Source organism: Typopeltis vanoorti, chromosome 11, assembly GCF_054136105.1.
Source record: "Typopeltis vanoorti isolate ZY-2024b chromosome 11, IOZ_Tvanoo_1.0, whole genome shotgun sequence".
Taxonomy (NCBI): Eukaryota; Metazoa; Arthropoda; class Arachnida; order Uropygi; family Thelyphonidae; genus Typopeltis; species Typopeltis vanoorti.
In genome coordinates, this window is record NC_143559.1 from 7,906,788 (window position 1) to 7,925,108 (window position 18,321).

The 18,321-nt window shown below is 36.2% G+C and overlaps 1 protein-coding gene across 4 annotated transcripts in view; it reads left to right on the plus strand.

Annotated features, from left to right (window-relative positions):
* Window positions 1–18,321, plus strand: part of LOC150101288 (COMM domain-containing protein 4) — a 228,949-nt gene that overhangs the window by 55,646 nt on the left and 154,982 nt on the right. For 2 of the 4 annotated variants that reach the window (XM_090400287.1, XM_090400288.1), the window contains exon 3: window positions 8,966–9,031. The exons of the other annotated variants lie outside the window; for them this stretch is intronic. In XM_090400287.1, coding sequence (XP_090256413.1) covers window positions 8,966–9,031 — 66 coding nt within the window. The remainder of the gene's footprint in view (window positions 1–8,965; window positions 9,032–18,321) is intronic. 4 annotated transcript variants of the gene reach the window in all.

Consider the following 18,321-nt stretch of genomic DNA (forward strand, 5'->3'; position numbering starts at 1 on the left):
TTCCAATCAAAGGAAAGTTTATTGGAGTCAAAATCGATTTATAGTAGTTAAATACCATAGTGAAGCACATATATAGATAGATAGATAGATATATCTATGCAGCAGCTTAGCATTATTCCATTGAATCCTGTGGTTAGTGTTTTCAATTCCATGTTATGCAAGGTCAGATTTATGAGGTTTGATGAGACAGATGCGGTTCTTATGTTCAGAGATATGTTTATTTATAGATCTTCCTGTTTGCTGATAGTAAGACACTTTACATGAACATGGGACTCTGTATATGTCAGGTAACATCATTGGTGAGAGTTTATATAGGACCGCTGATACTAAAAAAAAAAAACAAAAACGGATAAATGTAGGATTCTTGGAAAATGGAGCGAAATATACACAAACCAGAGAAATATACATAACATGGGCAACAAATTTTACGAGATGATTTGCTGCTCCATCAAAAGATATTTATTCCTGCCATTCTCTGCCTCCTTGTAAGTTTTTTTTAATTATGCCATCATAAATTCACTTAATTTTGTCTAGACTTTATAGGATCGTGCTATTTGCTCTACCCAGCATACTTATAGGACATATATCACAAATGTTAATTATTAATAATTCGTTTACCATTAATGAAAGTATTTCTACTCACACTTATTCTTTCTTTTCATTTCCTATTCTAACATGTCTTATAAATGATGATTCACGTATTTTCATCTTTGAGTATTTCAAATATATATATATATCCTTCCGTTGATTTCTAATAAATCTTAAACAGATTGTTTCCCCACTCTACGCAGAAGTATTCAAAGTTATCCTGCAATTAATTGCATTGGACCAATTAAGATGAGTGCTGATGCACTATGCACTCTCAAAACTTTCATACATCGATAAAAATGCAATCATACGGTCATGGGAAACTGCAGAGGGAAGGGGGAAAATGGGATCCCCGGGCTCTAGTAAAAAATTCCACAAATTATAATCGTAAAAGTGATTGAGATATGTAACCTTATGTCTTATAACCTTATATGTAAGCTTTGTCTGTCTTAAAATTTTATTATGAATTGGCCTATTTCGGCCCATGGCAGGGTAGCCATACAATACGTGTTTTATTGCAGCAATAAAACACATTTTCCTGTTTTTGATTCATCTTTTTCTGATTCGTGAACAGCGAGACCAGTTCGTTTGCCCTCTGTGTCTAGTGTAAATTGTAAATTTATAGTGAAACAAATTTAAACAAAAAAATACATTTTTAAAAGGTAAGTGTATGTAATTTAATATTATTTTACTTGTTAGTTTTATGATATTTTTGCTTTTAAACTGAAATAATTTAATTTAGGATTTTGGGATTAATTAATTAGTCGATTTTTAATAAAATATGCCGGTCAATTTTTTTATATATGAAATTGTGCTAAAACTGTATTAATTCTGAATACTTTTTTTTTCCAAGAATTAAAGATCATTAAAATCGTTGTAAAATGAAAATAATGCACTGTATTTATAGTTTACATTAATAAATAATAATTACATAAAAAATGCTAAAAGACGTTTATTGATGTAATTATTTGTCTCCAAGCTCCCCCCCCGGAAAATTTTCTGACAGCACACGCAACTGAAATGGGCATGTGATGCCACTGGAAGCTACATATATATTTCTGTACATTATGGGAATGGTCACTACCTACATTGATTTTGACCTTTGAGGTCCTAATTTTGGTAACTAGTAAAATATTCTGCTACTGATTCCTCTGACACCAGCACCCTTGGCAACTGCAGCAATGCAGTTGAGGGAAAGTGACAAGAGGGGGTCGAGAGTTAGAAAGATTTAATGATAGAGAGAATGTGTCATGAGATTCGGAAAGTGAATTGGATTGGATGAGGCAAGAAATGAAATGGATGCGGAATGAAATTAAGAGAATTCGGGTCAAAACTATTAAAATACATCATGATGGTATGAAAGAGTTAATGAAAGATGAGCAATTGGCGTTTTATGGCGACTCCTTTATTAAAGGTGTGCTAGAAGATAGAATGCATAAGGTATGTTTTCCAGGCGGTAAAATGAGTAGAGTGATTGAGGCATTAGATACGAGGCAAGAGCGAGCAAAAGAGTTGATAGTATTAATTGGTACAAATGATTTGAGAGAGAAAAAGAGCATGTCAGAATGAATATCAGGTGGCTGCTTGGAAAGATAAAAGAGAATAGTGCGACAGGAAGGGTGGTCAGTGTGTTGCAATGAGGCGGAGAGCAAGGATTATGAATGATATTCTGGCTGAAATGTGTGAGGAGATGGGAGTACAGTTTGTAATGTGTGGAATGAGTTTGAGGGACGAAGTGAGCTGTATGGGAGCAATGGATTTGAGTGGTTATGGTGTGAGTCGCTTGGAGAGACTGCTGCTGGAAGGTAGAGAAGTGAATAGAGAGACTGAATCAGATCGAGAGGGGAGTGATGTGGAAGAGCAGGAGAGTAAGACAGGAGAGATTGAAGAAGCGGATATGAATGGGGAAGTGAGTGGTATGAGTATAGAAAATGAGAGAATGGGTGTGCAAGAGGAGCAGGGAAATGGGGAGGCTCAGGGTGGACAGGAATACACAGCGTGAGAAAGGTGGATGCTCCAAGAGGAGGTGAGAGCATGTGTAGGCAGAAAAGAAATGGGATGACCAGGGATCAAGAGGAAACAGATGGAATTGAAAAGGGTTCTAAAATGAAGAAGCAGAAAGGGAAATGGCCCCCAGTCCAGCATGGAGAGATCACATCGAGTGAGTGGTATCAGTGGAACTAGCTGTAGATCCAGAAATGAGCTGTTGTGTTTGTATACCAATGCTAGAAGTATAAGAAACAATGCGGATGAAATGGTTGCACTAATTGCGTCTGTTCACCCAAAGATTGTCGGAATAAGTGAGACATGGTTAGATGAGGACGACATCCTGACAGGAATAGAGATGGAAGGGTATGATATGTTTCATGAGTATAGAAGGGGTAAAAAGAGAGGGGGGAGTGCTATTGATGATAGAAAAAGAGTTATGTCCATACAAGGTAAAGATGCAAGAGGGAAATAGGGCCAGTGGTTTTGAGGCAGTATGGTGTGAGATAGAGGTAAATAGAATCAAATACTTGGTGGAATGTTGTTATAGACCTGGTAATGTGGATGGTGGTGATAGCAAAATGTATAGTCAAATTAGCCAAGCAAATAAGAAAAGGGTGATCATTATGGGTGATTTTCATTATGGCAATATAGACTGGAATGAAGAGATAGCAACTGGAAGTAAAGAAAATGAGACAGTATGTAACAGAGGGCACACGAGTATTAAGGGTCTTGGATTTGGTCATCTCATCAGAGGATGTAATTATAAATGAGGTGTCAAATCATCCACCAATCGGTGAAAGTGACCATGAGGTGATTACCTGTGTGGTTGCCAGCAGTGCAAGGACCCCCTGTGAGAAAAGGGTATATGTGGAACTACAAGGGGGGGTGATTATGAAGAGCTCAGGAGACAGCTTATGGGTGTAGCATGGAATGAGGAGTTAGCTGGAAAAGAGATCAATGCAGCTTGGAAGATTTTCAAAAACTATCTAATAGATGCAATGTCTAAATGTATTCCAAGGGTGAGAAGGTTAAATAAGGTAGGTGTGAGATGGATGAATAAAGAGATTAAGCATGCGGTACAGAGAAACAGGGCATTGTGGAGGCAGCATAAGAGAAGTGGAAGTAACCAATTTCATGAGGTCTACAAAGACCAGGCAAGGAGTGTGACTTGGTTGGTGAGAGTACCTCTCTTTAGCTACTGAACAGCAGTTAGCCAATGAAGCCAAAAAGAATCCTAGGGAGTTCTTTCGATATGTAGCCGGCAAAAGAAAGAATGATTATGGAAGGATGACATTGATTGGAGGAAATGGTATAAAGACAGCTGTTGTAGATACTTAATGAGCAGTTCATAAAGATCTTTCAATCTTGTGAATGTGATTTCATGGAGAGATTGAGAGCAGTTGATGATGAGGAGGAGAGACTGACTGGAAGTGAGTAAGAAGTGTTTGGGGAGTTGAGTAAACTAGATGTAAATAAGGCTATGGGACTTGATAATATATCACTGCATATTCTGAAGGAATGTGCCAGAGAGTTGGCACCTGCCTTGACATATTTTTTTAATACGTGTCTTGCACTTGGTCAGGTTCCTAAAGAGTGGAAGGATGGCAAGATTGTGCCACTTCATAAAGGAGGTGATCGAACTCAAGCATCAAACTATAGGCCTATCTGTGTGTCAGGTGTTGTGGTTAGGTTGTTGGAGAAGCTTTTGAGAACTAGGATCCAGAGTTGGCTAGACAACAATGGTATAATCTTTGATGAACAGCATGGATTTGCTAAAGGGAGGTCATGTTTTAGTAATCTACTTACTTATTACAATAAAGTGACTGCTTCCTACAGTAATATACTTGGATTTCGCAAAAGCTTTTGATAGAGTACCTCATGATAAGTTGACAGTCAAACTAGAGCAGATGGGGTTGGATATTAGATTGGTGCATTGGATTGGAGACTGGCTATCTGATAGGTATCAACAAGTTGTGTATGGGGTGCGATATCCAGGAAAAGGAAAGTCACTAGTGGAGCGCCTCAAGGGTCTGTTTTAGCGCCATTGCTATTTAACTTTTATATTAATGATATTGGCAAAGATTTGGATGGAGATATTCAGTTGTTTGCAGATGATGCAAAGTTGGGACGAATCATAAAGAGTAGTGAAGATGTTGTGCCCTTGCAAGAAGACTTGAATAAATTGAGTGATTGGGCAAGCAAATGGGGATTGAGTTCAATGTTTTAAAATGTAAGGTTTTAAAATTTGGAAAACAAAGATGGGATGCAGAATTTATGCTTGGTGAGAATATATTGTTGGAGGTAGAGGAAATAAGAGATCTGGGGGTGATAGTGGATAAGGATCTAAAATTTATGGGACACATCGCCAACATTTTGAAGACAACACAAAGACTTCTGGGAATGATGTGGAGGACACTGACGTGTTCTTGTTCCATTGTATAAGGCTTTGATTAGGCCGCACATGGACTATTGTGCCCAGATTTGGTCACTGGGTTTTCAGAAGGATGAAGAGATGTTGGAAAGGGTCCAATGGCGGCTGACTAAGGTAGTTTCTGACCTCTGGAATGTTGACTATGAGGAAAGATTGAGAAGATGTAATTTGCAGAGTCTGGTGGAGAGAAGGAAGACGGGATATGTGATAGAGACCTACAAGTTGGTAAGGGGTTGTTATAAGATCAATGGTGGAGAAGTTCTACAGAGAATAGTGGGAGATCAGGGGAGAACCAGAGGTCCCTGGAAACTGTATAAAGAGGGTGTGAGTAGGGGAGTGATTGTCAGGTTTATTCGTGCAGAGTGGTGAATGATTGGAATGCCTTGCCTGAGAGTGTGGTGTCTGCAAGGAGTTTGAATGTGTTTAAGACACAGTATGATGAGATATGTGTGTGTGATAAAAGGACCTCCCAGATGAGTCTTTGACTCCATGAGGTCTTGGGTAATAATAATAATAATAATGCTAAAATGTTCATATGTAATGTCTGAATGAATATTTAAAGAATCTAGTTAAAGAAATTAGTTATACCCTATCAGGTTTTTCAACCCACATGCAGGGAAATCAGCCAAACATACACAGTTTACAGACAAAAAATACTTTTAGTGGGGGGCAATAGATGGTATTGTGTGTTGATTTCAGTTAGGTTGTTGTGTAGTTGAAGGATTAAGTGGGAGAGATTGTGAGTTGTTTTTAATGGAGTAGAATGCCCTCCAATGATGAGTCCTTTGACTTCTTGGAGGTGTCATGTAATAATAACAATAACAATGACACACACACACACACACACATATATATATATCTCAATATACGTACTCAAGGATCAACAAATATTCTTTCCCACTGGCCTGTAGCAAGTAGAATTTGCCAGCTGGCAAGTAGTTGCTGACTGGGCAAAATAGAATATTTTTTATTTAATAAAAAACAAAAAAAAACTTCTAAACATTTTTTTTTTTAACTTTAGGAAAACAGAAGTTTTTTTAAGAAAGATTACAAGCAATACTGCCATAATAACTTCTTCTTTGATGGATATGGTATATTACTGTTACTAGTGCATTATCTTTATCATGATTAAAGAAAATCATATTGTTCTTCTCTTTGTAGGCAGACATCATAGTTGATGCTTGTGCAATTACTTATCTTCATAAAATCCTTTGAAAGAGGTTTTGTTTGATGAAGATAATAAAATCTAAGAAAAGAACAGACCTATGCTATGCTTAGAGAATCATATGACAGTATCTTGCAATGGAACTATCATTTGATTATTTGAATCAGAATATGCAGTTGATAAGTGGTATTTTTCTTGAAATATGCGTAATTTAAAATATCACAAGAAAAATTAATGTAGTAAATTATATTTCCCTAAAAATCAACATCCACCTTATTTTCACCAAAGCAGACAAGGGAAAATGCTACAATGGTCATGGATTTGGCAAATTACAAAAAGAAAAATTTCTCTTTTACTACAAGATCATGAACTTGTAGTAAAAGTTGCTAACAAGATTCATTCAACTTATGCTCTTGTTGCCTGTTTGTGAGGTTATGATCCAGAAACTGGGTCATAACCCCCACAAACAGGCAATTTAAGAAAATAAATTCCCTTTTATCTGAAGTTATAAGTTTAGACGCAAAAACCATAGAAAAGCTTGAAACGTATTTTCCAAGAACACCTAGGTTCTATGTTTTACCAAAGATCCATAAAAAAAGACACTCCGCTCTGTCCAGTTGTAGACTGTATCGATTCACCTACATATCACATAGCCAAATTTTTAGCAAATCTACTGAAATCAGATATTGGAAGGTCTCACTCGTTTATAAAAAATTCTTTGAATTTCACAGAGAAATTGAAAAATGTTTCCAAACTGATCTTATGGCAACTTTCAATGTATAATCCTTATTTACAAACATACCTCTCAAGGAGACATTGCAGCTACTTTCTGAACATTCCTACAAGATATAGTAAAACTATTTGAATTTGTGATGCATTCTGGATACTTTGTTTGTCAAAACAAATTCTAAAACCAAGTGGAAAGAACTACCGTGGGAAGTCCACTTTCCCCTGCTCTAGCTAAATTTATTTAGAACATCTAGAAGACATCCATGCACCCTCAACATTCATTTTGGGTTCAATATATTGACAACATATATTGTGTGGCCTCACAATATAGAAACTCTACCAGTGTTTTTAGTTACTATAAATATTTTACATCATCATCATGCTTGTCAAGGATTTAGGCCTAGAGTGGTCTGTTTTGGCCTTAGAAGTCATCATTGAATCTCTTGATGATGTGGCAAATTACGAGAAGAACTTCTAGATGTTCTTCTCATCCACTCACCATCAGGTGATTTAACCACGTTTTTATTGAAAGCTCGCTTTCACTGGAGATCTTCACAATCTTCACACCATCCTTCTCAAAAGACAAGAATCATAAAGGCCTTTAATTTGATGAGCTAAGGCTAATTGTTCAACTCCTCATCAATTACAGGAAGAATTCTCAAATATCAAACAATATATGTACTTAAATAGCTTCTCAGAAAGGACTACACAACATCTGTTTGACTCCTACAAACCTGACCTAAACAATAAGGAAACAGTACGTCGAGTTCCAGTCCCATACATTTTTGGCGTTTGAGAACCGATTTCCAGAATTATAAAGAAATGTGATTTAGTAGCTACTTTTATACACATCGATAAACTCTTAACTTATTTCCCCTCATCAAAAGATAAATGCTCTCTCAGGTGTATGCCAAGTTCCTTGTGACTGGCATCTATAATACTTTGGACAAACTGTGGACACTCAATAGAAAAGAGATACAAGAACATCAATCATATATTTTCTGCAGGAAATCTGATAAATCTGGATTGGCTCAACACAGAGTAGACATAGACCACAACATTCTTTGGTTTCAAACATGTCTACTATATCTCTGTCAATACAAATTTGAATGTTTATTTAAGGAGAGTGCTGAAGCCTTGCTTCACTGCCTGAACTTGAATCGGAATGACTACCTATCTTGATCAAAAATATGGGAAAGTCTGATTAGAATAACACATCATTAATTATTTTTTTTTAATACTGTTATGAGTTAACCTTTTCTTCAGATAGAACATAATGTTGCTAGAAATATAACATCATTTGGCTCTCATTTTTTTCAAATAAATGCATTGTTTGCATCCTACCTTGTATCAATTGTTTTTTGCCACTGAAGATGGTCTGTAATTTTCAGACTGAAATATATGGCCTTATAATAAATTTTTACATTTACTTTGTGTTAAATAATTCATAAAACTATGGCACAAGTTTCTCTAAAAAAAGACATTTTAAGCTAGTTACAGAAAACTTGGGTTAACATCTTCAGATTACAAAAGAAATTGTTTTGAGTAAATTGAGTAAGAATCACACACAACTGGAAAGGAAACAAACAAGCAAAAAAAGCTAAAATTTGTCAGACAGTGGATGAAAATTTTCATCCACTGTCTATATTTTTTATTCAGTTTGTCAATTATGTAACTTTTTATTCTATATTTGTTATTCAATCAAATAGTTATAAATTTTGTAAATTTAAGATATTTAAGATATCTAAAGTACAACTAGTTATGTGCTGATTTAAAAAAAAAAGTAAAAAAAAAATGAATGTTTAGAAGGCATTTATGTTATGTTATTTAAAATATTTGAATGCATTGTATAAAGCTTGACATTATTTATTGACTAATCTTTGTTGCTTTCTTGATTTTTCAAATCTTTAATCAGAGTAGAAACTTAAATATCTGACATGATATTTAACTGTGATCCTAATTATATTTATTTCATTTCTGTTATTAAAATTATCCATTATATATCTGATTACACACATTTCTAAAACTTCAGTTAATTTTATTTTATTATATATATTTTTAAGACATCAGTAAAAATGAAGTTGCTGTGCTCTCAAGTTACAAATGACATACTTGGTAAAGCTATTGATGTAAGTATTGTGACAACACCATTTAAGGATTGTACTTTTTAAATTACTTTGCTCTCTGTTATGTAGAACTGTTGTTTCATGAAAGTAACTATCTTGAATTAATTACTCAGCAACAACGGAAAAAAAAAATGCACCTCCAGCTAAGTGTAATCAGGAAAACTTGACAACAACAACAAAAAAATGATTATAACATTGCTTTTCTAGGTGGACACAATATTTATGTGTAGTGAATTTCTTGTACTCATTGACATGCATTTTTCTGTTCATTAATAAAGTTTATTGTATGTCAATAAAGAATCTGTATGAGAAATCTGAAAGTGTAGTACGACTGGAGGACACCTTAAACAACTGGTTCCACACAGAGAGCGGAGTAACACGGGGATGCAATCTGTCACCAAACCTGTTCAATCCTACACTGGAAGAAACAACCAATAAGGCCTTAAACAGTGAAGACTCTGGAATTCAAATATATGGGGAAAATGTAACAAATTTAAAATTTGCAGACGACATTGCATTACTTGCAAGCACAGAAGAAAATCTACAGCACATTTTTGATAAAATAAAGGAGGAGTGTATAAAATCTGGATTAACCATAAATATAGACAAAACAAAAATTATGCAGATAGGAAAAAGAAGCACCAATCTGAAAATTGAAATTGATAGTAAAAATCTAGACAGGTAGAAAACTTCACCTATCTTGGAGGAGTTATTGAGTACAATAGCGAAATTATAAAAGATATAAACAGACGAATCAGTCACATCCCAAACTTTTGGACGACTTAATAAAATATGGAAGTCAAGAGACATCAGACAAATAACAAAAGTAAGAATCTATGAAACAATTGTCTCCCAATACTCCTCTATGGAAGTGAATGCTGGAATCTCAAAAAGGCTGAAGAGAACAATTATTAGTTACTGAAATGGGTTGGTTAAGAAGATTACTTGGAGTGTCTCTGCTGGATCGACTAAGAAATGAAGACATAAGGAAACGACTAAAACAAGAAATAACAATAATAGACAAAATCCAAGAAAGAAGACTATGATGGTTTTGCCATGTGACCAAAATGGGAACAGGAAGACTACTATCTAAAGCCCTGAATATAACGATGGAAGGTAAAAGATCCAAAGGATGGCTCAGAATTAGATGGATAGACAAAATAAAAGAGGACCTGAAAACCAAATCACAACAAGTGACACCAAACTGGACAGAATTGTTCATACTCTTCTGGGACAGACAGAAGTGGAAAGAGTTCATTCGGCCTCATCATCATCCACATAGGTGATGGAAGAGAGAAGAAGAAGATTGTATGTCATTAACAACAAATTATATGATAAAAGGCCTAGAAATATAAAAATATATTATACATATATTAGTTGCATTTCTTGCTTTCAGTGGGCAGATTTTTAGGCAGAGCTAAGAATCGGTGCTACCAAACCTAAGAATATCATATTATTATTTCTTGGCCATCTCCATTAAGTTAAACGTTCAGTGTGGGATGTTCACATAATATCTGCCATAATTCTCATTGAACTCATTCATTGATGAAGCACTCATAGCCATCTCTGGCAACCCATCTAGTCCTAGCACTTTACTGACCACAGTCTTATACAGTTTCACTTCTTTCATGTTCTCTCTTATTCATCTATCAGCTAGTTTTTTTGAGGCTTAATGACATTCAGTATATTTTCATGAGGAGTCTTTCATAGACCTGCCACAATCTTATATAGGGAGATTAGTTACAAATTAAATTAAACTTGCAAAAAAATTATATTCCTGTTTAATCCTTTACCCAAGTGTAAGCAAGCAAACATTGCACATGAAGTATTTTCAGGATAATGCAAAACACACTTCTTCACAGATGAATATATTGCTATGCATTCAGGGAAGAGTCACTACCCAGACTGTGGTTTTGACCTTTCTTGAAGTCTCATCAGTTTCTTGAAGCCACACACAGAGATGCCAAGGTTAAATTAACACAGAAATCATATATTTCTCATATACAATTAATAAAAAGGTTTATGACCTTATTTTCAAAATTCTCTTTAATCTTTAAAATTAGAGATAGGGTTAGGAAAATTTTTCGTATGTTTACAAATGAAATTAAAATAGTTCCTCCATAGTGCAGTTGGAAGAATGATGATACATAGCACCTCTTTGATTAGAAAAGGACTGCGTTCAATTCTTGTCATGATGAGAGGAATCTTTATATGAACTTTTTCAATTGAAGGTGAGTTAGCTGATCTCATATGGAGGTAGCAAGGTTTTTTCTCCCTGAAACTTGGATTTTTCATCTTACTTACAGGCAAATTGTCCATCAGAACACATGTAATTTACAGACAAAAAATACTGTTGGCAATGGTGATGTGTGGTAGATGGCATTGCTGGTAGTTGTGTGTAGTAGTAGAGATGGTGAGATGTATGTAGCAGAGTTGAGAAGTAGATGAGTAGAGAAGAGAAAAGTGCCCTCCTGTGATGAGTCCTTGGACTCCTTGAAGGTGTCATGTAATAATAATAATAAAAATATTAAACTTGTCAAGAAATTATATTCTTGATTAATCCTTTATCCAAGTGTAAGCAAGCAAAGTTTGCATATGAAATGTACTCATGACTAAGCTACTTGTATATAGAAGTTGATAATTTCATGTTATCAGAACTTGCCTTAGTACTGCAAAGTACACATCCTTTTTGCATGTGTATGATGACATGCATTATGAAAAAAATCACTACCCAGACTGATTTTGACCTTTATTTAGGTCTTTTCAACAGGAGCTAGTCTCAGAAGACCAAGCTTGAATTAATGTAGGTGTCATATATTTTGTTTGCTTACACTTGGAAAAAGGGTTAAACAAAAATATATAATTTCTTGGCAAGTTTAATTTAATTTGTAAACATGAAAAAACTTTCTATATTTATCCATAATCCAGAAAATTTTAATAATAAGGTGATGTATTATTTTACTACTTGAACATGAGAAATATGATACTTCTGCATTATCCCACCTTGGTATCTCTTTTAGGTTTGCCTCCTACTGAGGAGAGCTCAATAAAGGTTGTAACTGGTGTGGGTAGTAACTCTTTCCATTAAGCAACCAAGGCAATTGATAGGAAGTCATCAACCTCTATATATAAGTAGCCTAGTCCTGAAGAAAGTTAATGCACAAACTTTTCTTACACTTGGATAATTAAACAAGAATATAATTTCTTGGTAAGTTTAATTTGTTTCTATTTCAGATTTGTCTGGTTAACTGTATAATGAGCAGTACAAAGCACAGGCCAGAAGGATAAATAGTGCGGTAAGACAGGCAGAAGCCGAGTATGAAAGGAAATTAGCAGTGCAGGCAAAAGGTAATCCAAAAAATAATTCTTTCATTTTGCTGCAAGTAAAAGGAAGAATGTTTATGGCAGAATGATTTTAATGAATGCCAATGGTAGGGGAGGTAACTGAATCAGTCGAATTGGTAGAATTGCTAAGTGAACACTTTGCAAGAGTATATCATCCAGGTGGAGATATTGCAGTAACAAGAGAGGCAAAGAGTTATGTGGGAACTGAGATAAATGAAATGGAGGTGCACAGCATATTACAGACCTTAATGTGAATACAACTTTGGAATTGGATAGTATACCAGCTCAAGTTTTATATAAAGATGCTATGGAATTGTTGGTGTCTTTGACCACATTGATTATTCTAAGTCTTGGCTCTGGGCTAGTCCCAAGGGGTTGGAAAGAGGGGAAAATAGTACCATTGTATAAAGGAATCTTGAAGACTAATGTAGCAAATTACGGACTGATCAGCATATCAGTAGTCGTCAAGGTACTGGAGAAGTTGGTCAAGAGCAAAATACAGAAATGGATAGACAGAAATGGGATACTGTATGAGGGCAACATGGTTTTGTGAAGAGTAGGTCATGCCTCAGTAACTTGCTCACATTTTGTAATACAGTGACAGCTGAGTTGGATAAAGTTAATGGAGTGAGAGTGATACTGCTGAAAGAATATCACATGAAATTCTAGTGAATAAAACTGCAGATGGATATAGTGCTGGTGAGATGGATAAGAGGGTGGTTGATGAAGAAATATTAGAGAGTAGTTTAGTCCAGAAGAAGGCCTGTGATATAGTGGTGTGCCACAGGGATCTGTTCTTGGGCCGTTACTATTTAATTTGCACATTAATGATATAGGAAAGGATCCGAGAGGGACTATTCAGTTGTTTGCTGATGAAAATTAGGTAGAGCAATATTTAATACAGATGATGTTAAAATTTTGCATGATGATTTGGATAGACTGGTAGTCTGGACAAAGGAGAATGGATATCAGTTTAATGTGGCAAATTGTAAGGTTATGGGATAAAAACATTACCAGCTGTATACCACATTTTGGGATAAAAACATTACCAGCTGTATACCACATTTATAGAACTGTACTCCAGGAAATTGACGAAGCAAGAGATTTGGGAGTGTTAGTGGATAGGGAGTTAAGAGTTCATAGGGCACTTAACAAAAGTGGCTAAAGCAGCTCATCGGATTACTTAGTTTACTGGAGAATACTTTAATGAGCAGAGACAAGCAGATTATTATTCCTCTTTATTGAGTTTTGATAAGACCCAATCTTGGTTACAGCATGCAGATCTTGTCACCTGGGTTTCTTGGTGATGAGGAAGAAAGAGGTTGGGCGGATCCAGAGGCAACTGACCAAGATAGTATCAGGTTTGCGGAATGAACCTTACGGGAATCTTGAGGAACAATGGAGAAAGTGACTGTGGCAATGAAGTAAGGTGAAAGTTTTACATGAGATAATAGGGTGGGTACAAATGACTTGAAAGGTAGTATGAATTTGGTGGCATGAGATCTAAGGTTGTATAGCAGATGAAGAGGTGGCCTGTTGTTTAAATAGTCACTTGTGGCATAATGCAGAGTTTAATAGAGTTTGGATGGAATAAGATTAGATATAGACTACTGAGAATGCATTAATGTTTCTTTATACAAATGCCAGGAGTATCAGAAATAAATTAGATCAGTTGTGGCCTTGATAGAATCAGCCTGTGCAAAGATTATTGGGATCACTGAAACATGATTGATGTAGGAAGATATACTGACATGAATAGAGGTAGGTAAGTATAGCATGTCAGCGGGATAGGCACATGTGGTGGTGGGGTATTGTTGTGATAAGTGATGAGATTTGTCCTCTCAGAGTAGGGAAATGGCATTAATGGTTTTGAGAGCATATGGTGTGAGGTGGATATGACAGAATATTTATTTGATGTTGCTATAAGCCAGTCGACACATAGGTTGAAGAGCAGAAAATGTTTAAGCAGTTGAGTTTAGCAGCTGCAAAGTGGTTATTATAAGAGATTTTAATTATATCATTATAAATTGGAAGAAGAGACAGCATGTTGTTGTAAGAGAATGGAATTTCTGGAATTCTTAAGGGTCAAATGCGTTAGGCAACATGCAATAGAAGGATAATAAGGTTCAAAAGTTTTGAATTGGGTCCTTGCATCAGAGGATCTGATTGTAACTAGGATGTCATCCCAATCCTGGGTGGTTGAAAGTGACCATGTGAAATAATAAGACAATGTGATTATGATAATCTTAGAAATCAGCTTTTTGCAGTTCCATGGATGGAATGATTAGAAGGGTGAGATATTACTAGTGCTAGTTCCCATGCACTAGCATGTGAAGAAATGCTTATTGGCAACAATGGCAAGTTGTATACCTCGAATGAAAAAGAAAACATGATTTGGTATAAAGTGGATGACTAATGATATCAAATAGGAATTGCAGATCAAAAAAATGCCGTGGAAAATCTGTTAGGAGAGGGGAGGAGAGCTGTTGCAGCTTAAGCCAGGAAAGTGACTAGCATGATAAGGAAGGCAAAATTTGAACATGAGAGGAGATTATCCCTAAGAACCAAGGATAATCTGAAGGAATTCTTTCATTATGTGGCTAGTAGGAGTAGAAGAGATTGTGGAAAAACGACATTGTTATTATTCATGACACCTCCAAGGAGTTCGAAGACTCATCGCGGGAGGACACCTATGTACAACTCTCCACCACTACACCGAACCTCTACCACGAATCAATAACATCAGCGCCATCCACCGAACACCACCACAGCTAGTATTTTTTGTCTGTAAATTGCGTGTGTTCTGAAGGGCCGATTTTGTCTGTATGCGAGATGAAAAACCCAAGTTTCTGGGAGAAAAAAATCCTGCTACCTCCGTATGAGATCGGCTAACTCACCTTCGATTGAAAAAGTCCATATAAAGATTCTTCCCGTCATGACGAGAATCGAACTTAGGCCTTTTCCAATTGAAGGGCACAACATACGTTCGTTCTTCCAATTGCGCTACGGAAGCGCTTATGCAAAAATGAGACTGATGCAGGCAACGTAGTGGAGTTGTTTAATGATCACTTTGTTGAAATATTTCTGGAAATATAAGTTCTATTACTAGATGGATAAAGTTTTAGAAGTGCATGAGAAGAACGTTTGAAATACTAAGTATTCTGGATGCCATTAGGAGATGGGATTTTACCACATGGTTTTAATAGAATGTGCTGAGGAACTGACAGCTCTGTTCCACATCTGCCTATGAGGAAGGTGTCCAAGTGATGGAAGGAGGGTAAAATTATGTCATTGCATAAGGGTTGTGGTGGAATGGAAGTATTAGATTATAGATCCATTTTTATATCTTCTGTAAGTTGTTAAGATTTTGGAGCATTTATTGAGAGATCAAATACAGCATTGGGCAAGGAAATATTATCCCAGAGGGTCAGCATGAATTTGTTAATAGGTACTCTTGTTTTAGTAGTGTGATTGCCTTTTAGAATTAAGCCACAAGAGTGGTTGATGAGGGAAAGACATATCTTCTCTACCATACATACAGTTCCTAACAGTATTCTTTCCATTGTTTTTTTTTTTTCTAGTACTGCTCCATTCCTGTCTTTGATGACATCTACTGGCATTTGACAGGATGCCATGATGGGCCTATAGGTCCAGCGTCTAACAAAAACGTCAAAGCCTTACGTCTAATATCCAATATCTTGTCATTAACAGGATTATATTCAAGAAAAGCTCTTGCTTGAACTTTTCTCAGTACTACAGCTACCCCCATGATGCTTTGAGTCACCTCCTGAATAAACAAGTAGCTTACCATTCTGTGTTTTGAAATGACCTTCTCCATTCCATCTTAGTAATTTCTGGGATATCAGTTTTATACTTCCCATCTCTTTACAGATAATATCAATATAATATATAATTTATGTAAGCCTATGTAAAGCTCTCTTCTAAGGTTAGTCCCATACTTTCTGTATTGCTCATTCATAGTAACACAGACTTGTTTTAAAGACCGTGATATACTTCTCGAACAGGACCCTCTGCCCAAGCCCTGAAAATGGCTTTGAGTATTCTGTGTGACAACCGATGCAGCATGAGATGTACAGGATATTCACAAATGTTTATAATTATTATAACTCTTCATTATAATATATTATAAAACTTCCTAATTATAATATATTATAACTCTTCAGTGGATATTTGAAATGGAACACAAAGTTAGACTTCAATGCATAACATATAGAAAAAAGTCGACGAACAACTTTAACATGTGCACCACCGGCAACAAGTCTAGGGGTGTAATGTCTGGTGACCTCGGTGGGACCATGGGATTGGACCATCTCTGCCAATCAAGCGATTTGGGAATTCTTGATTAAGGCGATTGCGAACATCACAAGACCAATGAGGGGAGACTCCGTCCTGTTGAAAGATAACATTTGATTGCATCTCCTGTAGCTGGGGAATGGCATAATTATTGAGCATGTCTAAGTACACATTCCCATTAATTTCTTTTTCAAGAAAGAAGAGAGGGTCAATTACTTGATCATGCATTAGTCCACACCACACATTGAGTTTTGGACTAGCTCGAATGTGTTCTCTTATGGCATGTGGGTTTTCAGATCCCCAGATCCTTACATTGTGTCTGTTGACTACCCCACTCACGTGAAATGTTGCCTCATCAGAGAAACAAACACGCTGCAAAAAATCATCATCAACATCGATGCAGTTCAAAATGAGGTTAGCAAATTCTTCACGCCTTGTACGATCATCTTGCTTTATCTCCTGACAATTTGGACTTTGTACGTAAACATTTAAAATTAAAATTATGCAAACGTTGCACTTTAACTGGAGATTTTGTGTCTGCTAGCCTTAGAACACATCGAGCTTTTTCCTGTACTGAAGCCATTTTTAAAGAAAATCAGCAGCAGCTCTCCTGGTGGCAAAAGCAGTATACTGAAGATACCAGTATGGAAACTTTGAGTGCCCAAGTTTACCTGCAACAAAATTTATTCAGTTAGTTTCATTGTTAAAATATTATAGCCAGTTGAAATCAGGATAAACATTCGTGGACACCCTGTATTATAAGGTACAAACATTTTAAGATTTTGGAGTGAAATTACTGCAAGAAAAAAGTGGTAGGGTTGCAGAGGCCCTTTCCGCACATCTGTGGAGTTTTGTTCCCACTTCAACCCATGCTGGCCAAGTGGGTTTGGACTTCGGCCTACTAGGTGAAGTAAATACCTGGAAGAGAATGCAGACTCCTACTGTGTAAGATGAAAAGAAATAGTGCACTAGGAAAGATTCATACTCTAATAGCACTGGAGGGAAGGAGCATGAAGAAAAGAAGGAAGGATAGGCATGTCCAGTGGTGCACTCAGGATTTAATCTTGGGATGGGGTGGGGAGCGAGCACTCAAGATTTAATCTTGGGGGGCCGAGTTGAGTAGACAATTTGAGAATAGACACTACACATTGCATACGACTTATGACTGAGCATGTGCAGTGATCACCAATACATGAAACCCGTGATCTCCTCTGGCCTGGCTCGGGCAAACGAAGTAGCACTTGGTCTGCCTAAGCACTAACCCATTTGCCTTACATTCACAGTGGCTGTGATTCCTGAGAGCTATAGGGTATTCCCACTTTATGTGACTGCTAATGCATAAGTAGTATAGAAATAGAAGACACGACACAACATAAATAAAAAAACGAATTTTAATTAGGAAAAGATTTCTGGAAAATTTTCTAGTGTTTTTTTCCCTTTTTCTTTTTTTTTTGCCTCCCCCTTCCCCAGGTGTGCCACTGGACCAATCTGCATATTAAGAGACAAAATGGGGAATGTGATTTTCAGCATTGCAATTTTTCTTATATGGTCCTTGTTCAACTTCTTCTCTATAAAACTCCAAGATCTTGGAGTTTTAAAACTTCAAGAGCTTAGCCTTGTTAGATCCTTCTAGC